The sequence below is a fragment of the Xiphias gladius genome, chromosome 8, assembly GCF_016859285.1.
Source record: "Xiphias gladius isolate SHS-SW01 ecotype Sanya breed wild chromosome 8, ASM1685928v1, whole genome shotgun sequence".
NCBI lineage: Eukaryota > Metazoa > Chordata > Actinopteri > Istiophoriformes > Xiphiidae > Xiphias > Xiphias gladius.
Window position 1 is genome coordinate 11,559,304 of NC_053407.1, and position 26,721 is coordinate 11,586,024.

Genomic DNA, 26,721 nt, shown 5'->3' on the forward strand with positions numbered 1-26,721 from the left:
TAAATACTTTGACATTTTGGGAAATAGATCTTCTTGCAGCGAGTTAGATGAGAAGACTGATAACACTCCCATGTATGTATAGTAAATATGAAGCTCGCTTAGGTTAGTGCAAAAACAGGTAATGGGGGAAACAGCCAGCCTGGCCCAAATCGAAAAAATCTACCAGCATCTCTAAGGCTCACTAATTTACACCTTATGTCTGGTTTCTTTAATCTTTACAAACACCAAAATGGAAAAAAACAAAACAAAACAAGTTGCCGTTTTATGTGTTGTTTTGCGTTGGACAGTTTCTTGGCCAGAAGCAGTGACTTCCTCCAGTTTTTATGTGAAGTTAAGCTAACTGTCTCCTGTCTGTAGACTTCCTATTTAACAGGCAGATATGACAGCAGTGTCAAACTTCTCATCTAACTCTCGTCAAAAAAAGCAAAGAAGCGTATTTCCTAAAATGTCAAACTATTTCTCTAATCGGACGACATGGGGGAAAGAGCTCTTCAGACCCCAAAATACAGAAATACGATTCTACCATATGTAAGAAATGTCCATTGCAGCCATCTTTGATTTACCCGAAATTGTTGAAAGCATTACCGGACGTTTAAAGTCACAGAGGTGCAGAGGCCACTTGACATAAACCTTCAGTAAGTAGTAAGAGTAATTACATCGCTGCCCTAATGTGAACCTTCACTTAGCCTGCTCTTTGGACTGTCCTTATAATCACATCCACCTCCATGGCTTGCTTTGTGTTGCAGAATTTATGTACGAGAACTCTGACTAAATGATCTAAGCAAATGAGATGTAAATGAGATCAATTCTTTTCTTTTTGTGATTATATTCAACATCAGCCCATGGAGAAATTTAACAACCTTTGCACCATGATACATTGCTCTATGTACAGTTAGTTAGTTGACATTGCTCTTTGGCAGTGCTTTTCTGTTCTTCACAAGACAATCTTAACTGGCCAGCAGTGACGATTCAGACTCTTATCACATGGGGAATGCTGTACCACTAAATTGACTGTAACTTTGATCTAACAAGTTTACTGTATCGACTCCAACACTCAGGTCTACTGAAGCTTATCAAATCACCAAATGTCTTAGTACAATGAGGTATTTTGTGAACACATCAACGTCTTAATCTCTCCTAGAGCTGAATGTACAATGGACAAACTGTGATTTCCCAACCAAGCCCTTTCGTGTGAGGAGCTTTTCTAGTTCCCGTTCCAATGCTTTTATGGATTGCTGTGGTATGTTCACGTATAAATTGCAGGAAAAGCTTTGATGTGTTATTCCTTCCCTCTACAGACTGAGCGAACGTGATGCCATGTGCCTTAAATATGCCACTCTTAAATCCGGGCAACACAAGTGTCTGGATTATTGCAGTATCAGCAATGTACATTTTACAATGACTGTGCCATTACAAGTGTTTTTCTCTTCTGTAAATCAGAGAACTTAGAATGACAAAGTTGCAATAAAGTTTACATTTTCTTACTTCACTTCCTCGAGTCATTTAGTCCATGCTTATTTTATGACGGCTTTATTTTATGAATTAGCAGTGAACACAGTGGGGCAGCAGGCTGAACATGTAAGCACCACCCTTCAAGTGGAGGAGGCAAGGTTTAAACTCTTTTTGTCATAAAATATTGGGATGGCTTCTTGCCACAGGCCTTGATTTTGCATGTTCTTTAAAAATATGCCTCTGGGTGTTTGACTGTCCGTGCAATGAACTATCAATCTGCCAGTCTGGTTCCTACCAAGGATCGTGGGGTAGGGTTCAGCACCCAGAGTGACCTTAAATAGAAATATGCAAACTGAAATTGATTAAATGAAGAAGCAGTCAAGTAAATCAGTTGTTTTTTTTATGGCCGTGTCTACTTGCATGTGTGCGTGCTGCTGTGTAAGTGTACGTGTGTGTGCGTGTGCATGTCCAAGGCTCTTATCATTAACACCTCCCTGCTCTTCCTTTTCCTCATGTCAGAAAGTCTATGTCTATATATCTGTGAGCATGCTGACGACTCCACTAATTCCACTTAAATCCAAGATATTTATAGCTTTGGTGAGCACGCGGTGGGACAGATTCTCAGGGGAATCACATTCAGCCCAACCTCTGCTGAGCTTCTCTTCCTTTTCCTTCCTCTCCTGCTTGCCCCTTGGCCGAGCTCCACCTTGGGGCCCCATGCAGGCCCTGCTCCATTAGTGCAGTTAGACAGATGCAGCTGGCCGCGGACGCGCATGGTCCCTCCATGCCAACCACCGAGCTCACCGTCTCCATTTACACACTGCCTTAATCACTTAGATTCACATGAATTTTTTTTCTTTTTTTTTTTTAGATCTCGGCACAGTTCTCCATCAGATAAACTTAACAAGTCATACTAGTGTGGCTCCATGGTTTGTGAGAGTGATGAAGTTACGGTGCTAGAGGCTGGAGAAGACTCTGCTTCTGAGTACAGCAGAGGTTAGAGAGCTAGAGTGGGGTAATTCTGTATGTAAAAACCTTAAGTGACCTTCATCATCCTAAATTTTATATTATTTTATTTCCTAAATTCAAAATAAATATAATTTCCGCCTAATCCGTGGACCGGCAAGGTCCACTTTACTGTGAAATCATGGCATAATGGCACAGTTCCTTCCAGAAGCCTCGCGGTCAAAAACATAAACCCTTAAACTAACATTTAGCTGCAGGACACAGGGTTCCAAATTTTTTTTTTTTTTCCCTCATTCACTGAATCAACATATAACATCAACCCAATTAGTTTGGGGCATAACAGAGCCTTATGTAAGTTGTTCAGCAGTACAGGAAAAACAAACTGTCCTGCTAAAGCCCAAATCAAGGATGAGACGAATGATCTACATACAGTAGCTGCAATGAGAACTATGTTATTCTCCACTGTTAACAGCTACCAGTGATTACCACCGGACAAAATGGGAACATCCCCGCTCCTGCGTGAATGAATATCTTATAAAACAGGATAGGCAACATTGGCTCCCCTCTTTTCTTTGAGAGTGTTGTGGAACAAGTGGCACATGAATTAAACTGCTGACAAGCAGAGGCCGCAGATCTCTCTCAAAGTCTACTTTTAGAAAGTGCAAGTGAAGGTTTTAGGTTTCAGTGTCTGCTCGAGTGAATGGGTTTTCCAGCTTGCCAATTAGGCGTACAATTTAAAGGCTTGTTGTCCAGAAGCCAGCCGGTTGATTACGCTCTATGGATTTGTCATAGTATGCCCTTCTTGTGTTGTGAATAGAGAAGATATTGGCTTTCTGCTTCGGGTAAATACCAATCAAACATTTCTTAATGCACAGAGAGACAGGACACATTTCATGCCTATAATAAAGACATAAAAAGCAAACATATACAAAGGGCTGGCCTTGAAAGTGATCCTTTCTCTGAAGCAGCCAAACTGCAGGTTCCCAGAGTGGATGAGGAGTAAGCAGACCTCAGGAATGCAGTCTGGAAATGTTAGCCTGCTATCGGAAGCGCAGGGCAGGGTGACATCGGTGCGAGTGTACCGTTGTGGAGGTGTGTGTGTGTGAGAGAGAGAGTGAGTGAGAGTGAGAGGGGGTGGAACGGAGCAAGAGGGAAACTATCACATGCAATCACTTCCTGCCTATGCCCTCCTTGGAAATCTGTCATCTAGCAGTGCCTTTAAACGTCTTCCGTTTAAGTTAATAGCTGAATACGTGGCGAATAGCCCCAGTGGAGGTATTAATGCTCCTCAGAGATGAAACTGGCTCCTCGGTGGCATCCACTTGAGCCCAACCACCTGGCGAGATGGCAGGCTACAGTTCCCTTCGACAAAATAAACACTGAGCTAAGTAAGGAAAGATCTCATTTTCACATCAGACCAATTTCAGGAGGTTTACATATTGTCAGAACTAAGAAAAGCTGATACACATAACTATGACAATTTGTCAGCATTCTGAAGGTTGAGCACCCAAAAAAAATGCAAACAAGTGTTAAGCCATCATCACGGTGCAAAGTGCATGATCTTTGTGCTTTACAGGTGTCATTTCAAATTCCTTACCCAAAGCCTCATTTGGGAGGGAGATGGCTAGATTAACTGAGATAAAGGTTAAATAACACACGTCATAATAACACCAAACTAAACACCTGCTAAATCCTCAAAATTATGGTGGCAACTAACGATTCATTTTGCCATGCCACTGGCATGGGTTTCAGAGATGTCAGTGTTTGTGGTTTTGCGGTCCACGACTTTGATCTAGACTGAAATATCTCAACAATTATTGGATGGATTGCCATAAAATTTGGTGAAGACATTCATTGTACCCAGAGTGCAATTGCTAATGACTTTGGTCATCCCTTAACTTTTCCTCTAGGGCCACCGTGAGGTTGACATTTTTGATATTTAGTGAAATGCCTTGTCAACTATAGTAGTGATCATAATGAAATTTGCTACACATCTTTATGTCCCCCTCAGGATGAACTGTAATAACCTTGTTGATCTCTTAGTATTCACTCTAGTGCCATCATGAGGTCAAAATTTCAATTTGTCCAATACTTTGGTTAATAACCAAATACTTGAACTTTGTGTTTAGCACTAATCAGAAAATTATAGCATGCTAACAAGCTAAACTAAGATGGTGAACATGGTAACCATTATATTTGCATAACATCAGCATGTTAGCATGCTAACATCATATAGCTCAAAGCACTGCTGTGCCTAAGTACAGCCCCACAGTCGCTAGCATAGCCATAGACCATTTCATGTTTTTGTTATTGATTTATCTCACAATTATTTTCATAATTTCCTAAATCTTCAGGATGCTTATTTTGTCCAACCCACAAACTAAAACCCAGAGCTATTCTGAAAACCATCAAATCTATACATTTGAGAAGCTGAAACCAGACAAATTTGGACATTTTAGCTTGAGAAACAATGAATCAATTCTCAAAATTTGATTATCTTGATGTTGGTGGTCATCACCGTGATTGGCATTGGCGGTGAATAGTGATTTCTTAAGGAGTTATTCAAATAGATGATAAAAAGGAAAAAAAAGGAGATTGTAAGTAAGACATGACATACTCAGAGATGATACAGCTGTCTGACATTCACTTTATTGTTAAAACTTGTTTTGGTATATCAGCTGCTTTTCTTTTTACACATCTTTAAATTAAAGGCAAACAAATACAGCTTCATCTTCAAAAACCATGCAGCAGCGTAAACATGAGGTCTACCAAGATAAAAAGTCACACATCTACAACATACTGGCAAAGTCTGCGATAAAACTGCCATGTCAAAAAAAAAAAAGGAAGCATTTTGTCTGTTTCACTTCATAAATCAGCAAAGCTTTAACTTAGTGCTTATCATTCAACGCATTGATCTGAAAAATACGCATATCTCAAAGTTTGTTGTGTGAATAAAGAGGTTAAAACATGGAAAACAATAAATAATATGATGAACTGACAACATATACATAATTTAAAAAAAATGCATTCCTATACATGACAGCCCCTCTGCCCTTCATAAGCATTACTCCAGGAGAAACATTGATTTCCTGCTGTGCCGGAGAGACACAACAACCCACTAAATGATTCTGCACCTCATCTTGACTAGGTAACAACAGCTGAAACGTAACTGACAACTCAACAGTTTGCTGATAAAAGTTTATGATTCATCTTGATCTGACAGAAGGCTACGAAGGTTTGAACTTAGTTTAGTTACTTTAGTTTTAACTAAAAGTCCATTCATGGAGTGAACTGAAAGGTCAAAAGTACAGTTATCTCACTCATTTAAACACAAGAAACTGGAAAAAAAAAAAAAGTCATCGCTGGCAACATAATGTGTCACATTCATCCTAGACACACACACTCCGTCCAATGCCTCACTTCAACAGCAAACTTAATATTCTACTACCCATCAGTTAACAGAGGTCACATGGCATCGTACTGCATCTCATCTTTTTCAACTGTTGTACCTATACACGCCAACAGCACTAATCTTCCAATGCTGCAACCAGCACCACAGAATACTAGGCCAAGTTAGTAAAACCTGAGTATGAAAACAAACACGCACACATTAACATGATCTGCCTTTGTTGCTACATCGTAAAATCATAGCAGCTAAGAAGAACAAACACTCTGGTTGTGCACTTGAGTCAGAAGGGCAATGGAGATCTATTGGTTGGACAGCACCAACAGCTCTCTGTCCTTTGTATTGGTATCCAGAATCACACTGGTGCGGGGCCACTTTCCAGATCAAAGCTGAATATTACTATAATATAATTCTTCTTATTATAGATAACCATTTTTACTCACAGGCTACAGCAGGTAAAAGATTACTGGATACAACTGTTCGGCCTAAAGAATCAGACTCAGTATTTAAACTAAGCTATATGAAAGTAATGGACACCACACAAGATGTGCTTTGTTAGGATATGTTACATCAAGTTTGCTGCTTTGGCCAGTTACACATGACTCAGGTGCTGAAATTGAGGAGACTAGAAGAAACCTTTAAGAAAACAAAGAATTCATAGGATTTTTTGAAATTGGCATAAAAACTAGTAAAAATATTGCGCCATCTCTCAACTTAAAATGTGATTCCAATATGGGATGATGCTACTGAACAATCTTAGCTGACATGTCTTACTTTAGTAAAATAGACTTGATCTCAGACTAGAGCGGCTCTAATTTTATCCTCCCTTTGTGCCCTTTTTACATTAACAGGTCACTAAGGCACGGGTGTGTACAGTCCTGTAAATAAAAATTTTGATCTGTGGACTACCTGTACCCAATACCACCAGAATCTCACCCTGCCTATACATACAGTACACATAAATGCCTCACAAACATTGACAGTAATATTTCCAAATACCTCCCAATCATCCTTACTTCTGTAACATCAATTAACTTAAAAATAAGCCAAAATCCAACATTTTATTCTGTACAAGCCTCAGTTAGAATATATGTTTTGCTAAAAACAGCATCTTATATTTTTCCACCCATGTAGAGGGCAATCACTTGGCTTTCTTGTCAAGCTGGAAGAGATCCAGAATGTCCAGCATGGCCTGTTTGATGTTGGCACCGAAACGGTGCGAGTCCTGAAATGAAGCAAAAATGAGGAAAGGAGATTTCAAACTGTCTTTTGTAAAATAATGGACATAGAATAATCAAAATTTGGTGGAAAACTGGTGAACTTACAGTTTCTGGGCTTGAGTGTTTGCTTGAGATGTGGAAGTTGATGAGGTTCTCACCAACGATGATATAGGAGACACCGTAACCATCATCGGCCACCTTTTGGACACAAGAGGAAAGAAAAAGAGCGGTGAATTCTTTCTTAAGAACAGTCTCAATGTTTCCAAATTGTATTTCCAAAAAATGTGATATTCTGACCTGTACACATGGACATTTTATACCCTATAATTTCTTATATTTTACTCAAGAAGTACATATGGACACATACTTATTGTAAAATGCTATTCCTTAATGAAGAAGAAACATTTTATGAGGGATGGACTCACCCATAAGGGACATGTTTATCAGTTGCAAGAAGACTGCAGAACTGTCTTTAAAAGTTATTGTCAAAACTGATGGATAACTCACCGGGCCAAATCCTCCCCCAGAGGACACATATTCTGGGTGTCTGACCAGGTCAAACAGCTCAACCTGCTGCAGAGGGGTCTGACTGGTGGACAGCCTCCATGGCTCAGACAGGACCTAAACATAAAGTTAACAAATATTAAAGTCAAAGACTGGGCTTAATTTACAACTTGTCCAAACAAAATCTGAGAATCTCAGCTTGATTTGTTTTTATAAAAAAAAAGGTCCCTTTAGTCTAAACCTGGTTTGACACCCAAACCTTGAAATCGTCCTTTATACTGCAAACTTCTCAACTTTTCGTCAGTAGGTGCACTCGGACATGAGGCACTTATTGTAAGTAAATAAGACGACAGGCCCACATCTGTGCTGATTCACATAGACAATATGACATTGGTGGGGGCAACTTACTAGGGTCATCGTGACAGCTTTAAGAACAACTTACAACAACAGTTCCTACCTCTTTGAGGAAAGGTGAGTCTTCTCCCAAGTATTTAGAGACCACGTACAGACAGAAAAGATGGCGATCAATGCCGTCTCCTGTCATAGCCAGGCGGTACATGTTTTGATGCTTCTCTGCTGCCAGTTTGAGCAACTTGAGGCGCTCTTCTTTCTGAATGGACGGGAAAAGAGAAAAAAGTGAAACATGGCAGACAACTGAAGGGCATGATAGCCATTGCATGATTAACAATCAGTGAGTAAAAGGAGCACTGTAACCGGAGGTGAGGTGAGTTGCTGCCGTTTATCCTTACTGTCTCATCTTTGATCATGGAACGAACGAAGGTACAGGTTTCCATTGTGCAGGAGCGCACAGTTTCTGTTCGGCCCTCACGGAACAAACGCGTCATGGAGGCTTCGTACGTCAGGCAGAACTTCCCTTTGTCCTTTTGAGAGAGAGTATGGGTCAGCATGAAAAAGAGACACAACAGGAGGTTGATTTACAAATTGTAAGTATGTTGACAATAGATTTTTGACTTCTGTAAAAAGAGGCCTACATTTACACTTACAAGGGATTGAATAAATAACAGAAGTACAATGAAATACAATATCTAAACTCTAATTCCATACCTAAACTGCCATTACCAAGGCAGCTACATCACTGAATTATTTGAAGTTAAATGCCAATTAGCAGTGAGATGTTCGATTAACACCCTTTTTATATGTGAACATGCTGTGTTTTGTATTATAAAAATAAACTGCAAAACTGACAGGGAAACACAGCATCAAACTACAGCTAGACAATGTCTTGATTAAATCATTCATTGAAAATGCTTGACAGTCTTCAGTGGTAAGTTGTTCAGTCAAGTTGTGACTGCCCTCTGCTGGGATTTTAGAGCAGTGTGCCCGGACTGAATCAGCTTTTGCTCTGCATAAAGCTTTGGCACGTATCCTGAGAATGTTTTGTCCTCAAATGCTGAAAATCCTCAAATCATCTGAAATCTTAAAACATTACATAATGAAAACAGTATTCTTTTGCAACATCATAATGCGTAAATTTTCTAAATCACAAAGAAACCGATAGGTGACGGTAGGTGTTCTCGCGACCCTTGAAAAACTACCGAGTAAAAAAGGTAAAGTATATCAATAGTAGGTATATTTAATACACCTAAAATGTAAAGGTCACTAATTGTCAAATAAATAAATGCGTGCAAAACTTAAGAGTAAGAGTAAGTTACAAGATTTTTTGAGAAACCAGTGAGATGACTGTACTAACCCTGTAATGGGCCAGCTGTAGGGCGATCTGGATGAAGGCGTCAGGACTGGTGCGGCACTTCTTAATCAGACCCTTGCCAAAGTCAGCAAAGGGGAAAATGTGACAGTCCACGTCATCTGCCAGAGTCCTGGCTAATGTCAGAGAGCTCTGAATGGTTTCCTGGCACTAGAGGAAGTGACAGAGTGGTGTGTTAGATTAAGCGGATGTAGTATAAATGACCACATATTCATAACACAGTATTGTTATTAAGAAAGCTATTAATTTACAGCTATTACAACTACTTAAACTGACATGACTAATTTTAATTCAAGCTACCAGCAGAGGGAAACCAAGGCCTGGTTATTTTTAATAATCTCAGGTACAATCCTGCATTATGAGAGATGTTCTAGCAGTCTTACCTCAGCAGAGATGTCCCACTGCAGCCTCTGAGGACCTGGCAGGTTGGGGTGGCGCTCCCCACAGCAGTTCCCATCCTCAGTATATCCCAGCTTAAAAGGGTCCATGGAGAGTACATGCTGCAAAACAGTCACGTTTTCACGATTGACTCTATTAAATGGCAGACAATAAATTGATTGAGTGCTCTTAAACTTTTCTGTTGTAAAACTTTGAATTTTTTAAGTACAAACATTGTGCCACTCAGAAAATTAAAGCATTTTCCCCATATTCTTGTTAGAATGTATTAATTCAGCTTGTTAAAGTAGTAAGATTTATTTATTTATTTTAAAAAAAAGGAATCCAAAAAAGGAAACCTGATTTTATGATAACGCCAAAAGACAGGTCATTTTTTCCCTAAATATTTACCCATAATAATGTGACAATTTGATAATGAGAAGCTGGTTTAAACTAAATTGACGTACCTCCCACAGGTGACCAATGATTGGAGCATCTGCCCAGGAATGTTCTGCGTTCAGCCCCATGGTGCCATTCTTGAACACTATCAAGTTAAAGGATTTGTCAAACCACCTGAATGAAAACAAATAATTAACATCTTTAGTTTATTTATAAATTAACCTGTGCCACACACTCTTTGATAATCAGCAACAAAATACATCAAATTTATCTGACCCACCTGTCATAGCACTTTCCGTGGAGCAGGGACTTGGCATAACTGTCCAGAGACTTGACTGGATTGTCTGCATCGTAGTGCTGCTCAGTGTCATCAAGGGTTACAAAGAAGGCTGCCTTCTCAATGGCGTCCAGAGATTGCTTGTTCTTACCCCGGTTGAAGTAAGTTTCACGGGCCTTTGCCCATGGGGTCCTGCAGAATGTTAAAGAACAGAAAATCTGCTACTGACACAACTTTATGATCGTAAAATACATTAAAAAACAGAGAGTCAATGCAGGAAATATTGTAACAGGAAATACGTGAACCTTTTCTGTTATTTTAGATTCTTTTCAGGCACACCTGAGTCAGTGCGTTACAAAAGTCAAGCTTGCACATAAGTATCCCATCATCTGTATGCAGAAAAGTGTGATGTGGGGGAGGGAGGTACAGCACTTTCATTGCATTTCATTTCTGTCAGTGCCACAGCCTTTAGTAGCTTTAAAAACTAAAAACTCACGCCTGGGCTGATATCATTGACCGATTGCAGTTTAACACAAATGTCAGCATATTTGTCAGCCAGTAAGAAAAAAGAAATTACACTACAGTAAAGCCACAGACAGATCTGAGGTCATTTAGAAACTGTGTATCTTGGGTTCAGTTCTTTATTCTCAAATTTAGGTGATCCTTATAAAAAATGTTCTTAATATCTTTATTTTCAAAACTGATTTCTGATCTGATTTTTTAAAATGGTCAAATATTGATATCTGCCTCAAAAGTGCTATTTCGCTTGGGCTTTAGTCAGATCTAAATCTGCCATATTAATCTATTACTGTATACATTCAGTGCATGGTGTAAACCGTGTGTCCTAATCAATACTGGCCACAGCTCGCTGTGTAATACCACCCACCTGTCCCCTGCCGTAAGCGCAGCTAGTCTCTCCTCTCCTGGAAAGGGCTCCGACTTGTCTGCCAAGATCCTCTCCATCTGCTGCTCTATCTCCCGTGGCAACAGTAGCCGCCCATCATAAAACATCCACACCTTGAAGAAACGGCCCTTGTGGTACACAGCTATGTGTTTGCTCTCATTCATGTGCTGTAGGGTGTCTGGGAGAGAGGAACCAATGGTGAGGAGGGAGAAAAAGAAAGAATGAAACAAAGAAAGACAATTGGAGAAGTGTAGGGCATGGTGTCAGGGAGAGTAGATTTATGTGTATGTATAGGTATCTTGGTTCAACTTATAATTTAAGATGAATGTATGTGAATAAAATGTGTTGCTGCCAAGATCTTTATGAAAAAAAAAGGGAAAAAGGAGGCAGCAGTTCAAATGCAGTATGAATGACACATCATTTCATTTCTGGGAGTAATATTAGTGTTAGTGACCAGTTCTTGGTCCCAGTGGTAAAATAATGTGATATCCAAAATACCAGATTTGTGCTGTGAGCGAAATACTTTTCAGGGCTGTCTTTTTATTCAATTTTTGCAAACATCCTTATTATGAAGTTATATTCATTTGAAGGGCAAAACACAACTAAATTCAAAGTGATACTATATGATGGGAGGGACTGTCCAGTTTAAAAAACTAAAGAAGCTTGAAATGGGAAGTGCAGGAAGTGAGATGAAAAGGAAAAGTAATTTGGGAACAGGGCGGTGGTTTGGAATACAATGAATTGAGGCAATATTTGTTTGAACAGCACTGCACAACCAAGAGAAGCCAATTCAAAAACATTGTTTGCATCTTGGGTACAAATGTATGACACCGTTTTGATGACAATGTTCAAACAAGCATTTCCCTTGTTACACGCAAGACAATGGAGAGGATACTTATGCTAGGAACAACCCCAAGAACAACAATAACAACCACCACCTCACATATAGGTAATACTTAGCCTACTTTGTTTTCTCTTAAAGGGCACCTCCAGCAATGTGAATATGGGAAGAAAAAACAAAAAAACAAAAAAAAAAAAAACAAAAAAAAAAAAACACTGCCACACATTTTCACTGGTGCTCCATGTATACATTACTAGAATCAGTATCTCTCATCTTTCTGTCAATCCAAAACCTAAGAATACAAACTAAACCTGAGAATAACCTGACAGGTACCTTCAAACTCATATCATAGCATTTGAATTTTATTAAAATCTGTATCACTATGACAATACATTTACAATTACATATACAATTTAAAAATAATCATTTTCAAAAACCTTGAATCTCACTACTTTTCTCATACAATTCAGTTAATTTAAAATTAGTTATAATTCACTTCTGTCCTCTTCTGCCAGAGAGTAAAAAAAAAAAGTCTTTCCAAGTGTCTAATGTCTCAGTAATGTTCACAGTGTGTCATACATTTAGATAACATCACAGCTCCAGGTCTTGGTCCTGAGGTTTCCAGCTTTGGACTTTCATGTTGAACAGGCCCTTGACTTGGTTACAGGGCTGAGTGTTAAACCAATAATTAGAAATCCTTTCCACACTGAGCATGCATGTTACATATCATGTCAGTTCTACTTCGACTGAACAACGGCTCTTAATCCCGAGTTTCAACAAAGTTCTTGTTTAAGTCGCTTTGTATCATGAAATTTCTGCAGCAGAACGGTTTCCTGCCCTCTCAGAGGTCATTCATTATTTTTAGAAAACACCTTGCCATGAGCATCAACAGGAGTAAAGGTGATTACTGGTTTTCAGTATCTAACTCTATGGAACGCATATCAAACTTAAAGTGATCTCCATCTCAAACTCAAACACCAGATTTCAGTCACATGCAAGTTAGTCCATGACATGTGCATAGACCAGAACACATGTATTATTAATTCACTGAGTTTACATTATTTCCGGTTATAAAAAAAGATGGACAAATGCCTCAAGGAGAAATACAGTAGGAGTAGTGTGGAGGAGGCAGCACTGCTAAAGACTCTACCTGTGTCTACACCTGGGACACGACTGGTGTTGAACATACGCTCGTATTGGGCTGAGCACATGGGAATAGTGTGTAGGAGCATGAGCTGAAAAGCAAAAGGGGAGAGTCAAACACACGGAGATGACAAACTAATTCACTAAAATCCCAAGAGAGCGACAGCAGACACACACACCTACAGGGATGGGAGCATGGATGAAGTAGAGAGGGAGCAATGAGGATTGGTTTGACAGGCAGTCTTAGGGAGCAGGAGAGAACTGTCAGGAAGAGAGATATGAGCAGGGTCCAGAAACCAGTGGCCTGCCAGCTCAATGCCACCAGCAAAACCCTGATGGAACAGTAGATTTTGAACTAAATGTAGTTACTTTCAGGATATTTAGACTTGACAAATCACTTAATATTTATATCTATGGAAGCCAACGAGAAGAAGAATTTTTTCAGGGCTGTGCTGTTGAGAATGAGTCTAGGAGTCAGGGTTTCCAATGACTGTTGCCGTGGCAGTGGCTAGGGTCACAAGGTAGGGGGTCAGAGGGCACGGCGAAGATGTGCCCTCCTCTTACCTGTCTCCAAACCAGGGATGCGGGTGGTGTTAAACATCCGCTCCCACTGAGCCGAACACAGAGGAACCTTGTTCGCCAGCAAGTATATCTAACGCGGCGTCCGACACAGTGAAGGGACAAAACAGTAACAGAGACAACCGAATGTAAGTGTGTAACAGAGCGGGCTCATGCATTGATGTTTGTATACTGTATATGTATACAATCAGATAGCAGTGTGTGTTTATACAACGTGTTGCAGAGTGCGTGCCAGTATTGTGCAAAGGTAAAAAGAATTTGCACTTAAGCATCATGCAGACTAGTAAAGGAAAAGCACTGACAGAGGTGCAGGTAAAGATGACACTACTGGATGTCACTAAAATCTTCACTATTCATTAAGCCTTATTCACTAAGCTTCACTCAGAAAATGCTTGTGAGCTTGTGATTAAAGCAGTACTTATATCAAAACAAGCAAAAAGCACAGTGCATGGCTCATTCCAAAGTCAGCGAGCTGTGGAAAATATCAATTGTCTACATAATCACCGGTGAGATTATGGATAACAAATTTACTTGAAGTACACAAGAACACGTTGTGAAAGATAAGCAGTTGTCATTGTAAACTTAAAAGACAAACACATTATGATAACAGCTATTAATAAATTATTAAGTTAAACATTTACATTAGGATTGATATGGTCAAACACGCACCAATATATTTTAGTCTCACAGCTTGAAGAATGTTTATAGATTAACCAGGGTTCAATAAAATCATTTAAAAAGTCAAAAAGGGAGATAGAAGAGCTCGACACTCACTGGTTTGATCTGGGCTCTGTCAAGTTTTCTCCTGTAGAGCATAATTGCATGGATGGCATTAGCTGCCCTGGCAGCCTGGATGGATGTGGGGAATACATACAAGAAATCCTGGAGAAAAGGAGATTCATAGTAATAAATCAATAATCGGTCACATTTTATTCAACATGTTACACTGTCCTGAACAACACATGAGCATAAGACATGACTTGTAAATGCCAACAGAAGAAGTTTTTGTGATATGGCTTCGTAAGCAAGAGCAGAGATACATTTTGTATACGCTGCAAAAGAAGACATTTTGATAGTGTTGGTATACTACAGTCCCATTTGTCTGCTTGATAAGCAGTGACCCATGCCTGCCCTGCTGCATAACAGTCCAGTCTACTGTCTCACCCATTCTGGCAGAAACATATTGAGGAAGCTGCGGGTTTCCCCTCTTACTTATCCTGTTGAGTTCATTGTGTCCATGACCACAAATCTGACACAGGTTCAGAGCAATCAAATGATCCACTAAGTAAAAAAACATTGTTATTCAGTGGTTACAGCTTTGTCAGCCGAGATCCAGAAAATCCCAAAACTGTAAAACTATAACTGTACAGCTGTATAATGTCCCCTGAGACACTATCACAGAGTATATTTCTACACACAGATGAATGAGGTGTATGCCGCCAAGTGTGTATCCTTACCTTCCACAGAAAAATCTTTGCTACCCAACTGCGCACAGTTATCACATGAGATTAAACTAGTATTACGCCATAAAAATATTAATATCCAAGGGCTTTTCAAACAAATTCTCTATATTAGTAAATTAATGCAAGACAATATATTCACTCACATCAAATGTTCAAATTAGGAAGTTCAGGTAAGGGAAGAAGCTACAACTGTACTTCCAAGACGTAGTTATATCAAATCGGTTCAATCAATCTCTTTATTCAGACCAAAAACTTTTTGTTACAGATTCAATTATTTTTCAATATTTACTGATACAATTTGCAGTTCAGTCTAAGATTAGTTTGGTAGAGCTGTCGTGTGACTTAAAGCTGTGCTTTAAGTACTTCATATCAGCAACAGTGTGCTACGTCAAACAGGTATCAGTTTTAAAATGGTGTGCCTGGAGGTGACAGATTTCACTCTGTAGCTCTAGTGACAAATTATTCAAAAATTACAGATAAACAGTTTATATTTAAAAGGAGGAAATAACCTTTGTATATAACTCTCAATTCACAGTTGTGTATTAGGTCACAGTTCTGACAAAGGCGGAGCCGTTGTCTGAAACTAGATACTCTGGTAGAGATGTCTTACCATGGCATAATAGTTGCTGTTGACCATGATGGGCCCACGGCCTCTGAGGTAAATATACTCTTCCCACCAGTCGCTGACCTATGCAACACAAAGAGAGCGAAGGGGGAAAGGAACAGAGGGTTACATTATTAGACACACTGTTTTTCTTGACAGTTTGAAGCTGAGTCAAGACCTAGGACAGTGTCCAAAATGGTGACAAAACAGCAGAGAAGAAAGAAAGGGAGAGAAATTCTTTTTGACTCACATAGTTGGAGGTCCACCACGACTTGAGTTTGAGGTACCACTGCAGCCTTGGTCCCAGGTTTTTCTCAAAGTCTTTAGTCAAGCCCTTCATCCGGTCATACTGCTCATCATCCATTAGTGGGCGCACTGACTCCAGGTACTATAAACACAGAGGAATGCAAAGTCACAAAAAGTGAAGCCAAAGGTCACCAATTTTTAACAAGAAGAGAGCAGACAGGCAAGAAAAAAAAATAGTAATCTATTGTTTCCCCCCTGACAAATGATGACAGGCAGGCAGGGAGTTTGTTTAGTGGCTCTGCCTTGAGGGACACAGTCAAGCGAAAAGGAAAATGGCCTGTGGAAAATTGACACAATCAAAACCTACACGCTTTTGGTTTACGTTGCTTAATCACATGGTAAGATCTGAAATTCTTTTTTGAGTCTTAATGAATTCTGCATAGATGTTATTGAGGCATTGTGAAGTTAACTGGAATTCATTGCTTGAAGCAAATACTTGCTCACTGCTCAAACAGAACTTTCTGTTGCATGACAGACAAAGATAAGCATTTACAAGCAGATCAATAGAATTAAATGGCTTTTTATCTCAATTATCTATTGAGTGCTAAGTCTTCTCTAATTTTCTGCAGAATGCAAACTTTGGTTCCAGTGTGATAGCTAGGACCATTATCAACCATCAGGAATGTGCACAAAGCACTGGTTCTGACAGGAAATGACATGACAGGTGGAAATTACCCTTCTGCAGGTGTCCTTGATAGAGGGAACAGGTAGCCTTGGCAGGGAGTTCTGGAAACTGTAGAGCATTGGCTTCCTGCCAGAGAACACCTTCACTAATAACTAGACAAGAAGAACCGATAAAGGAGAGGGAGAGGGCAAAGGGAATTGAAGGTAAATATGTTTCACTGGGAAACCTGCCGTGTATGAGGCAAAGTGCAAACACATAACCAATGGGTTAAACTAAAATGACCAAAGTAGCATTTATAGTATGGCATACACTTCATATAAGAATTAAAATTGTACCTTGGTATGTTTTAAAACTTATGTCAAAAAGGAAATTAATGTCCTACAGCAATTCATAATTGGCTTTACATCAAATTCCATTAACAGGTGAAACAAGTGCACAACTGTCTAATAATGTATCACAATTTAAACGCAGCACAGCACTGTATAGTATAAAACGTTAAGCCTGTTACATTTTGAATGTTCACTTAATCACAGTCAAGTCCTTGTAGCATAAATTGTGTAGCCATAAGTTAAATAAAAGTTTGTTGTAACTCTCTCATACATATGGTTCTCACAAGTTGTGACAATGTATTCATTATGTGGGGGCAAAAACTGCATATTTAGTCATGTGGGAAACGATAGCACCACGAAATTCCAGTATGCTCTAAAGTGACTTGAACAGAGGAGAACATTCATTGGCTCACCATCCACAGACGAGTAGACCAGGACACAGAGCCATGGCGTGCATGCATCCAGCCATGCCACGACAACAGGCACTTTAGGACATTCCTCATAATCATGATTATGGTGACCCACAGGCCTGTGCCCACCAGAACTCCTCCAACTACCCTCTGGCTGTCTGTGGACATATATCGGCTATGGACAGAGAAGGGGAAACAAAGAGGTGAGACTAGAACAAAGACACAGTGGCAATGTAAACTAAGTATACGAGATTATTCTTTCCCGCTTAAGAATCATAAAGTTATAATGAGTGGGATTTAGATTGGGTCTGTAAAGAAAAAGATATTATTGTAGTAAATTAATTTTCTGGCTCACAAGAAACAATATTAATTAGATGATATGGTGGGTTTACTGTATTAAGGTAAGAACACAGGCCATTTAATTTTCAAGCATGACCAATTAAGCAATCTAAAAGATTGGCACTACAACAACCCAATGGAAAAACTGGACAATAAATGTCATTTAGCAGCTGCCAGATTTAGCTCATTATCTCAGGTGCTCTAACTTAGCACACATGTACTTGTACATCTGAAAAGAACCTTCTTCTCTGCCATGGTTGAAGGAAGAATTAAGGAACCTAAAGAGATAATGCAGCAAGGCAGAGCAGGGATGGAAGGAGGATAATCACAGTTTCTCCCTTGCCTCCTTAAAATCCCTAATGTCCACTTATCAGCATACTGTAAAATAAAAGTAGCAAAGAAAACCCTTCTTTTTAAATCTGATAGCTAAACTGGGTCACAATCCCAGAATCCTTTTTAAAACCACAAATTATATGATTGGTCCCTCGCCTAGCCAGTCAGTTGAACCCACCCCAGTGAGATGTGGGGAATTTCTAAATTACTGTTAATAATAAATTGGTGGAGAACCAGAGGCACTTTAACACTGAACACATAGAGCTTGATGTTGACTCCTGCCTATCCTCAACATTAACCCATTTCAGTGAAATGTCTGTCAACCCTGGAACGCACTGTTGCACTTTCAAAACTTTCACCTGCCCTTCAGACTGTATTCCCATTTGGGTTTTAAAAGCTGTATTTCAGATTATTTTTTTTATTATTATTTTTTTTTTTAGGAATAATCATCTCAACCAAACGAATTTCCTTTATGAATAACAATGAATTTCAATCTAGTTTCCGCTCCCTACAAAGCACTGACACTGCCCTAGTCAAGGTCACCAATGACCTACTGTCTACAGCCAACACTGGGCAGTACTCCATTTATTATTATCCTTGACCTCAGCTCAGCTTTTACAGCGGACCATGTCTTAATCAGCCGTCTGAAGAACTATGTTGGCATCAGGGATTTGCCTCTGGACTGGCTAATCTCTAATCTGTCGAACAGGTCCTTCTCTGTAATGCTTGGAGATGCCTTTTCCTCTTGTGCTCCTCTATTTTGTTGGGTCCCCCAAGGGTCTATTTTGGAACCCTCTTATTTACCATATACGTGCTACCCCTGGGGCATATCTTGCATAGCCATGACATCATTTTCCATTGCTACATGGATGACACCCCATTACATGTCTGAATAAAGCCTGGTACCACAGATGCATCCTGTATTATGTCCTGCTTCACTGAAATTAAAAATTGGATGTCCAAAAATTTCCTGCAGCTGAATGAGTCCAAATCAGAGATGATTATAATTACCCTTTGTCAACATTAATAATCTCTCCTCTAGTCTGGGTGCCTTATTCAATAATGTTTGAGGTGAGACCCGGAAACCTAGGTGTTGTTTTTTACTCAGATGCGTCCTTTGATGCGAAAAGTGACTAAAGTGGTGCAGATCTGCCTTGCCCAACTGAGATGGTTACACCAGATCAGGTAATTTCTTTCCCATGCAGACTTAGAAAAGGTCATCCATGCTTTTATCGCTTCCAAACTCGACTATTGCAGTGCACTCTATTCTGACATCAGCAGTTGAAACTTCCAATTACTGCAGTTGTTACAAAACACTGCTGCCAGGCTGTTAACACGTACTAAGAAAATTGACCACATCACAACACTCCTACCCTTGAATGGTCTGGCTTCTTCCTACATCTCTGATCTGCTAACTCCCTATAAGCCTGGTCGCTGCTTGAGATCCTCTGGCAGGGGCTTACTGATGGTTCCTAAATCCCGACTTGTCACCAAAGGTGACCAGGGCTTTGCTTTTCGGGCCCCTCAGATGTGATCTCACTGCCGGGAGATCTCAGGGAAATTCAGTGTCCCTCTTTTCTCTTCTTAAAACTCTTATCGTTCAACTTTTATCGTGTGGCTTTTTCTTAACTGATGGCCTTTATTGTAATTATTTAAATTATTTAGTGTTGTTAATATCTTAAATTCTGGTTCTTATTTACTTTTACTATTTGTTTTTATTGTAAAGCACTGTGTAACTTTGTTTTAGAAAAGTACTATATAATAAAGTTATTACTACTATAATTAGTATTATTATTACTGTGAAAAATTTTAGAAATTTCTGAGAGTAATAACCTTAACAACATTGTCATAAACAACGTCCTTGACTTGAGGGAAAATCCCCAGCATTGTGGATAAGAAAAGGAGAAGCATTAAAACTTTATATGGACAGGAAGTGTTTGCGCAATATAACTAAACAAGATCAACATTGTTAGCAAACATGAAGATGAGGTGTGGTAGACAGAATAAAATGTGATTTTAGAATAAGATTAACAATAATCAAATCAACTACTTTATGGTTTGTAACTTCACCTAGAGCTGCTACTGATGGAGGTTCTGGAGAAAGAGGCCTACGAGTTTTCTCATAAATACCTGAGGCATTTGCATTATTGCATAAATGTAGTAAAAAAGTATTCAACTCCCATTGCTATGCATTTCTCAAGATGTGGCATTTTCACACATTGGATCTTTTATCATAGTTAATCATTTCTTCCATGACTATTATCCTTTCTAGCTAAACTCCTACTACAGAACCTGGCCAATCCCCCACCACTTTTGTTCAGGGGCTTACTATCTACGACTTCCTCTCTACCACTGGACCAAATTGTTAACAAATAAGCATGGAGGTTATGTCTAGACGTGAATACAGGTCTTCGATGTTCCATATTGTTTTATAAGGCCAATAATGGAGAGTTTCTGTCTTTCTGTGTCTGCTTACAGTAAAAAAAACAAAAACAAATCAAACACCATGCCATGCTAGGATCAAGATAACAGTGGCCTTACCTGATTGGTATGTGTTGGCCTAGCTTGGAAATCAACCCCAGAGAGGGATCCAGCTGGTTATATTTATTGTAGGACATGTAGGACACAACCACTACCATGAACCCAGCAGGGCTGCCTGGGTACACACCAGTCATTACCCCATTCTGTGGAAAAGTAAACCAAGTGGAGGGTTACAAAGGTCATCAAGGTTACAGAGAGCAAAAAATATGTTAGGCTATAGTTAAAAAATATAAAAAATAAAAAAATAATTAACTGACTTCCTAGTATTTCATATCACAGTGTTCTCCTGCTGCTACATGAGTTATTATTAATTACCAACGTCTAAACAAAAGATGAAGATGAATGTGTGAAAATGCTAGCAGGTCTTTGGATTTGAATGACTCAGTATGGCTGTGTGTAAACAGACAACTAGGCCAAAGGCTATGACACAAAGAACAGACAGGAAGGTTACAGTCACTGTTGGCTGCTTGTGTGAGAGTAGGTAACCCAACAAACAGACTTACAGTAGGACAAGAGTCAGTAAATATAAACATAGCACTACTGGGGCCCTTATGATGCTGTTTATAACTCAATATTTACTAGGAGCTGAAAGGAACAGAAACTCAATATTTACTAGGAGCATAAATTAACAGAAACAGAACCTACTATTAGTACCTGACTAGGCAACAAACAGAGTAACAGTAACTCAGTCAAAGCTTTACAGAATTTCCCTTATATTGTACAGAATCCCCCTGGACTTTGTTTTCCCTTTTGTCAAACACTTCTCACCTTGAAGCGAATGAACCTTTTCTTCCAGGAGTGGAGGCCAGAGAGGTAGATCTGGCGTAGAGCCTCGTGGCACAGCTGTAGGTCGATGCCATCAGGGGTGACGGTGAACTGAAAGGCCACCGCCTGGTGCGCTTCTGCCATGGTGGCTGCTACTGTACAGGGTCACTGAGGGAAAGGACAGTGCAAGAAAATATAGTTAGTTAAGTGGAAGCTTCAAGAGAGTTTATATGAAAGATAAAAGGTGTACGTCAAAAACACTGATCAACCCACATTTGAATTTTTGTTCCTTACAATTTTTCTCACTTTATGTACATGCAGATGTAATTTCCATCTAGTAAATTCATCACAAAGTTAGGTTAACATGGGTACTGCCCTCAAGATTAATCAGATCACAACAAAAAAACAATATACACTCATCAGATCCTGATACCTGGATGAGGCTGTAAATAATTATTGTAAGGAAAATATCAGAACGTCTTTCATACTGATCAGCTCCGGTAGTCCTTATCCCTTGACAACACTGTAGGTTACCTAATTACCAAGATTTAATCAGTTTAAGCTCTTTGTAGGGCAACAGCCTCTGAGTGGGAAGGGATTCTTATTGGGTTTGAAATACAGGTATGTGCTTGATGAGCAGCTCTATGATCAACATTTCCCTGTTTAGTAGAGTTTCCTTTTTAGTTATTGTAGCTCAAAACTGACATAAAGACAATGATTTCAATGGTCTCTTTATCATCTTGGTCTTATTGCAACTTAACTTGGTCTTGATTCTGTCTTAAACCTAAAGACTGAGGTTTTGTGCAGCACAATCATTTGACTATGTACCAGAGAACTATCTGTTGTGTGTGTCCTTTCTCAAAAGCTATCATGTGAGACAGCACTGAGACATAAGAGTATTTATTAAAAAAAACAAACACCAGATACCCCTGAGAATTACAAAGAGTAACCAAAGCACCAAACTGACAATATTTTTTGCTGTTTTCCTGCATTAAAAATGCTTAATGATTTTTGGGTAATATTGTGAATAAAGGGATATCCTTCATAAATCAGTTTGATGTGCATGTTTTGGTAATAAGTCACTAGTGGTTGACCAATTACATAAATCGTCATTGGCTCATGCCTGCGCTCATGAGGCCGATAAACAGAAAAATGTCTGCAGGCTAATGTGCAGGCAGCGTTGTCAGTGTCGCTGCTGAGGAACCATGTTAGTGCTCCCCTGTGTGAATTTCACCACTCTACAATAAAGATACTTTGAACTCTGAACAAGCAGACATCAGTGAGTGCTAGATGCATTGTTACCTGAGAGAAAACAGTAAAACTTAAACTCCTAGCTTTCAAAGCTAAATATATTTTATTGGCCACTGTAGATAACATATACAAAGTTTACTGTCTGTTTAATTAGATTGATTCCGGTCTTAACGTGAGAAAATGCGAATAACGTTAGTTGGGAATTGTTACGGCAGCAACCTGTTAACCAGCTAAACTAGATTACAGGGTTAAAAAAAATCTATATAATGGGGATCCCTTGCCCCAACTCCTACTCCCGAAGATCCGGGGTCGTAAAACATTTGTCATTTGGGATGGTAAGCAAGTGCAACAGTGAAGCCTTTTATTTTTGGTGAGCCTGTGATCTGCCGTCATTAAGCACATTAAATAACATAAACCTATTTTCTTCCTCAATGGCACTCAAATACATGATCATGCCAATAGCCAGCTAGCAGAACCATTCTCAAGTTGGCAAAGCCAGCAGCACCTGCTGTCAGCTGAGGCAGAGGATGAAGACAGGACTGATGAACCTCTCCTCTAACCTGATCTGATGTCAACAATCTTCTATTGTAACTGATTGACTTGATAGTTCTGAGATACCCAATGTTAGAGTCAATTCAACAAGTGGGCTTACGTTAACAGCAGTCAGAAAGCTAGCTTTGCCAGAAAAATTTTGAGACACGAACATTATGGGCTTCTAGCTAACATAACCATTTCTGCACTGTGTGTGTGTGTGTGTGTTTGTGTCTGTGCTTTGATATACCAAGCTAACTTGGCACAGTGTTAAATGAGACAGAGTAGTGGATTCGCTGGACAGAATCTCCGCTCTATAACACTGTTATCACCTCTAGTCACTTGGTAATGTAATTACCAAGTACAATATGTTTGTATTTGTATAATGTATTTGATCTCTTAGTTTGGCTATTTGACTTTTAACTGTCTCTGTCAATAAACATAAACAAACATTTAAAAAAATATGCTTCAGGACAGTTTTGGGAAGGTGGTGAAAAATTTAGTTTAAAGCCCTGTACTATAAGTCTTGTGCACCCTCTTATTTTGTTTTTTTTTGTTTGTTTGGTTTTTTTAAACAAGAAGTTTAGTTTTTTTGATTACCTGTGGACATTTATTTATTGATATTTTTTTTTAAATTTAAAATAAGTGCACTGTAGAGAGAGTGCAGATCTACTTAAGCAAACAGAGACAATGCAGACAATAAAAATTGTGTTAAATAAATGTTCATTTAAGTTGAGAAATTTTGTCTCATTTGTTATCATGATTATTATACTGCTATATTTTATCGATGCAAAAAAAACAATAACATAACATCTGCATGATATATAATCGGTCACCCGCCACCCTGCTTTCTAAATATCGGCATCAGCATCGGCCCTTGAAAGACCCATATCAGTCGACTACTATTAGTTACTATATCAACCAAGCTGGTTCCTGTAAGATGTAACCTAAGGAGATGACCTGGGAGGTGACTGCATTGTTCCACTTCTACCCATCTCTGAACTGTTCAGCAGGTGTGGCTTCCTTTCCTTTAATACAAGGATAAGGATGACCATGTCTACTCTTTGGACTATTATCAATGCCCCATCTTCAGTAGTGGAAGACTTCTTGATACGAAGTCCTCTCAATAGCGGGTGCTCAAAGGGGAGTTTGGTCTAAAGCTTGTATTTTGGCAAGTGGGTCTTGTCAGTGCTTACCTTAACCAAGATCTAAGACCGCAGATTTCTTGTCTGTCTTATATTAAGTAATTCGGCAATAAATAAGGCTACTAATATTATATGTATTTATGTGCAGATGGGGCTCAAAGGTTAGAATTGCAAAAGTCTTGGCTATATATGCAAGAAATTTCAGATTGAATTATTTCTAATGCACGAGCAAATCAAATCCACCAAATATACTATGCCACTTTAGGTGAGATGAGCCTGTGACAAGTTTTAAACAAACGGAATAATACTTTTAGGCATATTTTCTAGGCTTATCCTTGATGAATTATTACAAACCAACAGCTGGATGATGAAACTCTTGATTGTGGCACTGAGAGGGAGTTTCCAAATGCCTGCAATTGCTGTCTATGTGTAATCGCCATGCATACGAATCAAGATAACGTAACTGCCTAAAACAAATGAGAAAGTCTTTTATTGACCGCTGATTTTACTGCTCGTAAAGCTGACGGTCTCAGGGTTTCGTTAATGTTTGGCATGTCCGGATAATGCTTGTTACGTTTTCAAGGTTACGGCGACGTATCGGCTGCAGAGCTCTACTTCGTTTCTGAGAAGCAGTGCTTTTTTTTTCTTTTTTTCCCTCCCCTTTGCAGAGTCCATTTTTACTTCATTCAACAAGATCACTCGGAAAGCAGGACACGTTATTTCTACGTTCTCGGTCCTCGGGAAGGAACAGCATCTGCAGACCTGTTTCAGCAGGCAGTCCCCTCCCCCAGCTACTTTTCAACGTCACATGATCTACCCTGTGCTGCAGAAACTAGGGGAAAGGTCGCAGCGCTTCGCCGCTTAGATACCCGGTAGAACTGGCAACGTAGTACTCGCAAATCCTAGTATGCCAGCAAGTATATCCCATTGTGGTTACAGCCAAGCAAAACGTAGCTTTTGTTTCGGATGTTGTATAATCGGTGTTTGCCCATTTTCTATGTTTCAAAGCAAATGCAAAACGCTGTCTAACGTTAAATAATCATAGCAAGCCATCCCCCAACTTCATGCACATAACGCTGTGTATCTACACTGTGACTCAGACCGCAAACGCCACATCATCCACCTCACAAGACTTTCTACCAGCTGTCTTCACCAAACACTTCAACATCAGACAAAAAGTCACTACTCACAAATATACCCAAGAAAATTTAGGTTACAATTGTCTGGTATTGTTTCAAGTATCCTGCCCACGTGGTCTGTGTGAAATGGGGTCAGTAGTGTGCACCCACCCCCCCACCCGGTGTCAAACAATAATATATTTTTTACTCCAAATAACAAGATTTTGTAAGCCACAAGTAAATAAACTAAGTGAGTTATTTCTATTTTTTTAAACTTTTTTTTTTTTTTTTTTTAAACGCCACCAGGACAAACCAGCTTTACTGACCTTCACTGGCAGGTGACATTTGCACACAAATCTGCCTTTTCTAAAATTTCACTTTTGCTACTATCACACATCTTATGCCACTATGGGCACAAACATACTATATCGTATTATTACTTAATAATAGAGTTGCATATGTATTGTAATAGAGCTGCAGGTTGGTTGTCAATGAATGACCTTTCCTTGGACTTTTGCCTACATTCATGTTATGAGCATGAGAACTACCTGGATAGTTCAACATGAGCTAAATACATATAAGTTTAGTCATAACAGATGAACTGCTTCTTGCAGATATTCAGAAGAGGCCCCCTTCAACATATATATTTCACAACCTGCTTTCAAATTCAGGAGCATGGCTGCGAGTGCAATAGGCTGAGATCTAGCCTTGACTTTAATAAGCCTGCATTTGCCTATAAGCATGTTTTCTGACTGCTACGGGTCAAACGGGCCCACAAGCCGGTTATGTCAAAATTTCCCGTGCGTCATGTACACACCGCACAGCTCTACGCACTGCGCCGACAAAGGAATGCAACGCACTGACAATGTTAACTGCGCAGATGTAACGACAGCTTTCACGGGGTCTTGTTCAACTTGTCGACGTCCCCCTCCAAAAAAAAAAATACCTCTGCAGCCATATTTTCACAGCTACTTCCAAAACTGCAGAGAGAGAGAGAGAGTAAGGACCATCCTGAGACACGCAGCGAAAAGGGAGACATTTTACTCACCGACCCTTTTCTCTCAGCCTGACAGAGCAGAGCTTTGTGTTTTGGCGAGGATTTGACGAGGATGTGGCAGGGCTTGGCTGTCAGCGAGGACTGCTATACACTCTGCATGAATGGGAGGACA

At 39.5% G+C, this 26,721-nt stretch overlaps 1 protein-coding gene across 2 annotated transcripts; it reads right to left on the minus strand.

Moving 5' to 3' along the window:
- Positions 1 to 5,045: 5,045 nt before the first annotated feature.
- cpt1ab (carnitine palmitoyltransferase 1Ab (liver)) lies at positions 5,046 to 26,711 on the minus strand. 2 transcript variants are annotated; one of them, XM_040132392.1, is made up of 19 exons: positions 26,601 to 26,711; positions 21,511 to 21,675; positions 20,743 to 20,885; positions 17,533 to 17,704; positions 16,841 to 16,942; positions 16,110 to 16,247; positions 15,866 to 15,943; positions 14,567 to 14,674; positions 13,221 to 13,305; positions 11,212 to 11,407; positions 10,329 to 10,517; positions 10,117 to 10,222; positions 9,658 to 9,774; positions 9,260 to 9,424; positions 8,298 to 8,429; positions 8,006 to 8,158; positions 7,552 to 7,665; positions 7,150 to 7,242; positions 5,046 to 7,049 (listed from the first exon to the last, which is right to left on the minus strand). In XM_040132392.1, exons 2-19 carry the CDS (start codon positions 21,649 to 21,651, stop codon positions 6,966 to 6,968), a joined length of 2,316 nt encoding a protein of 771 aa, XP_039988326.1. In that variant the 5' UTR covers positions 21,652 to 21,675; positions 26,601 to 26,711; the 3' UTR covers positions 5,046 to 6,965. The 2 variants fall into 2 exon arrangements, with proteins under 2 accessions (XP_039988326.1, XP_039988325.1); XM_040132391.1 differs by lacking the exon at positions 13,221 to 13,305 and adding an exon at positions 13,778 to 13,865.
- Positions 26,712 to 26,721: the final 10 nt, after the last annotated feature.

Excerpts from the sequence above, each read along its gene's own strand:
- cpt1ab (XM_040132391.1), bottom strand. The coding sequence starts at position 21,651 with ATGGCAGAAGCGCACCAGGCGGTGGCCTTTCAGTTCACCGTCACCCCT. Across the intron at positions 20,886-21,510 it reads AAAGGTTCATTCGCTTCAAG|AATGGGGTAATGACTGGTGT; the intron begins GTGAGAAGTGTT and ends ACTTTTCCACAG. Across the intron at positions 13,866-14,566 it reads ACAGAGCCCAGATCAAACCA|ATATACTTGCTGGCGAACAA; the intron begins GTGAGTGTCGAG and ends ACGCCGCGTTAG.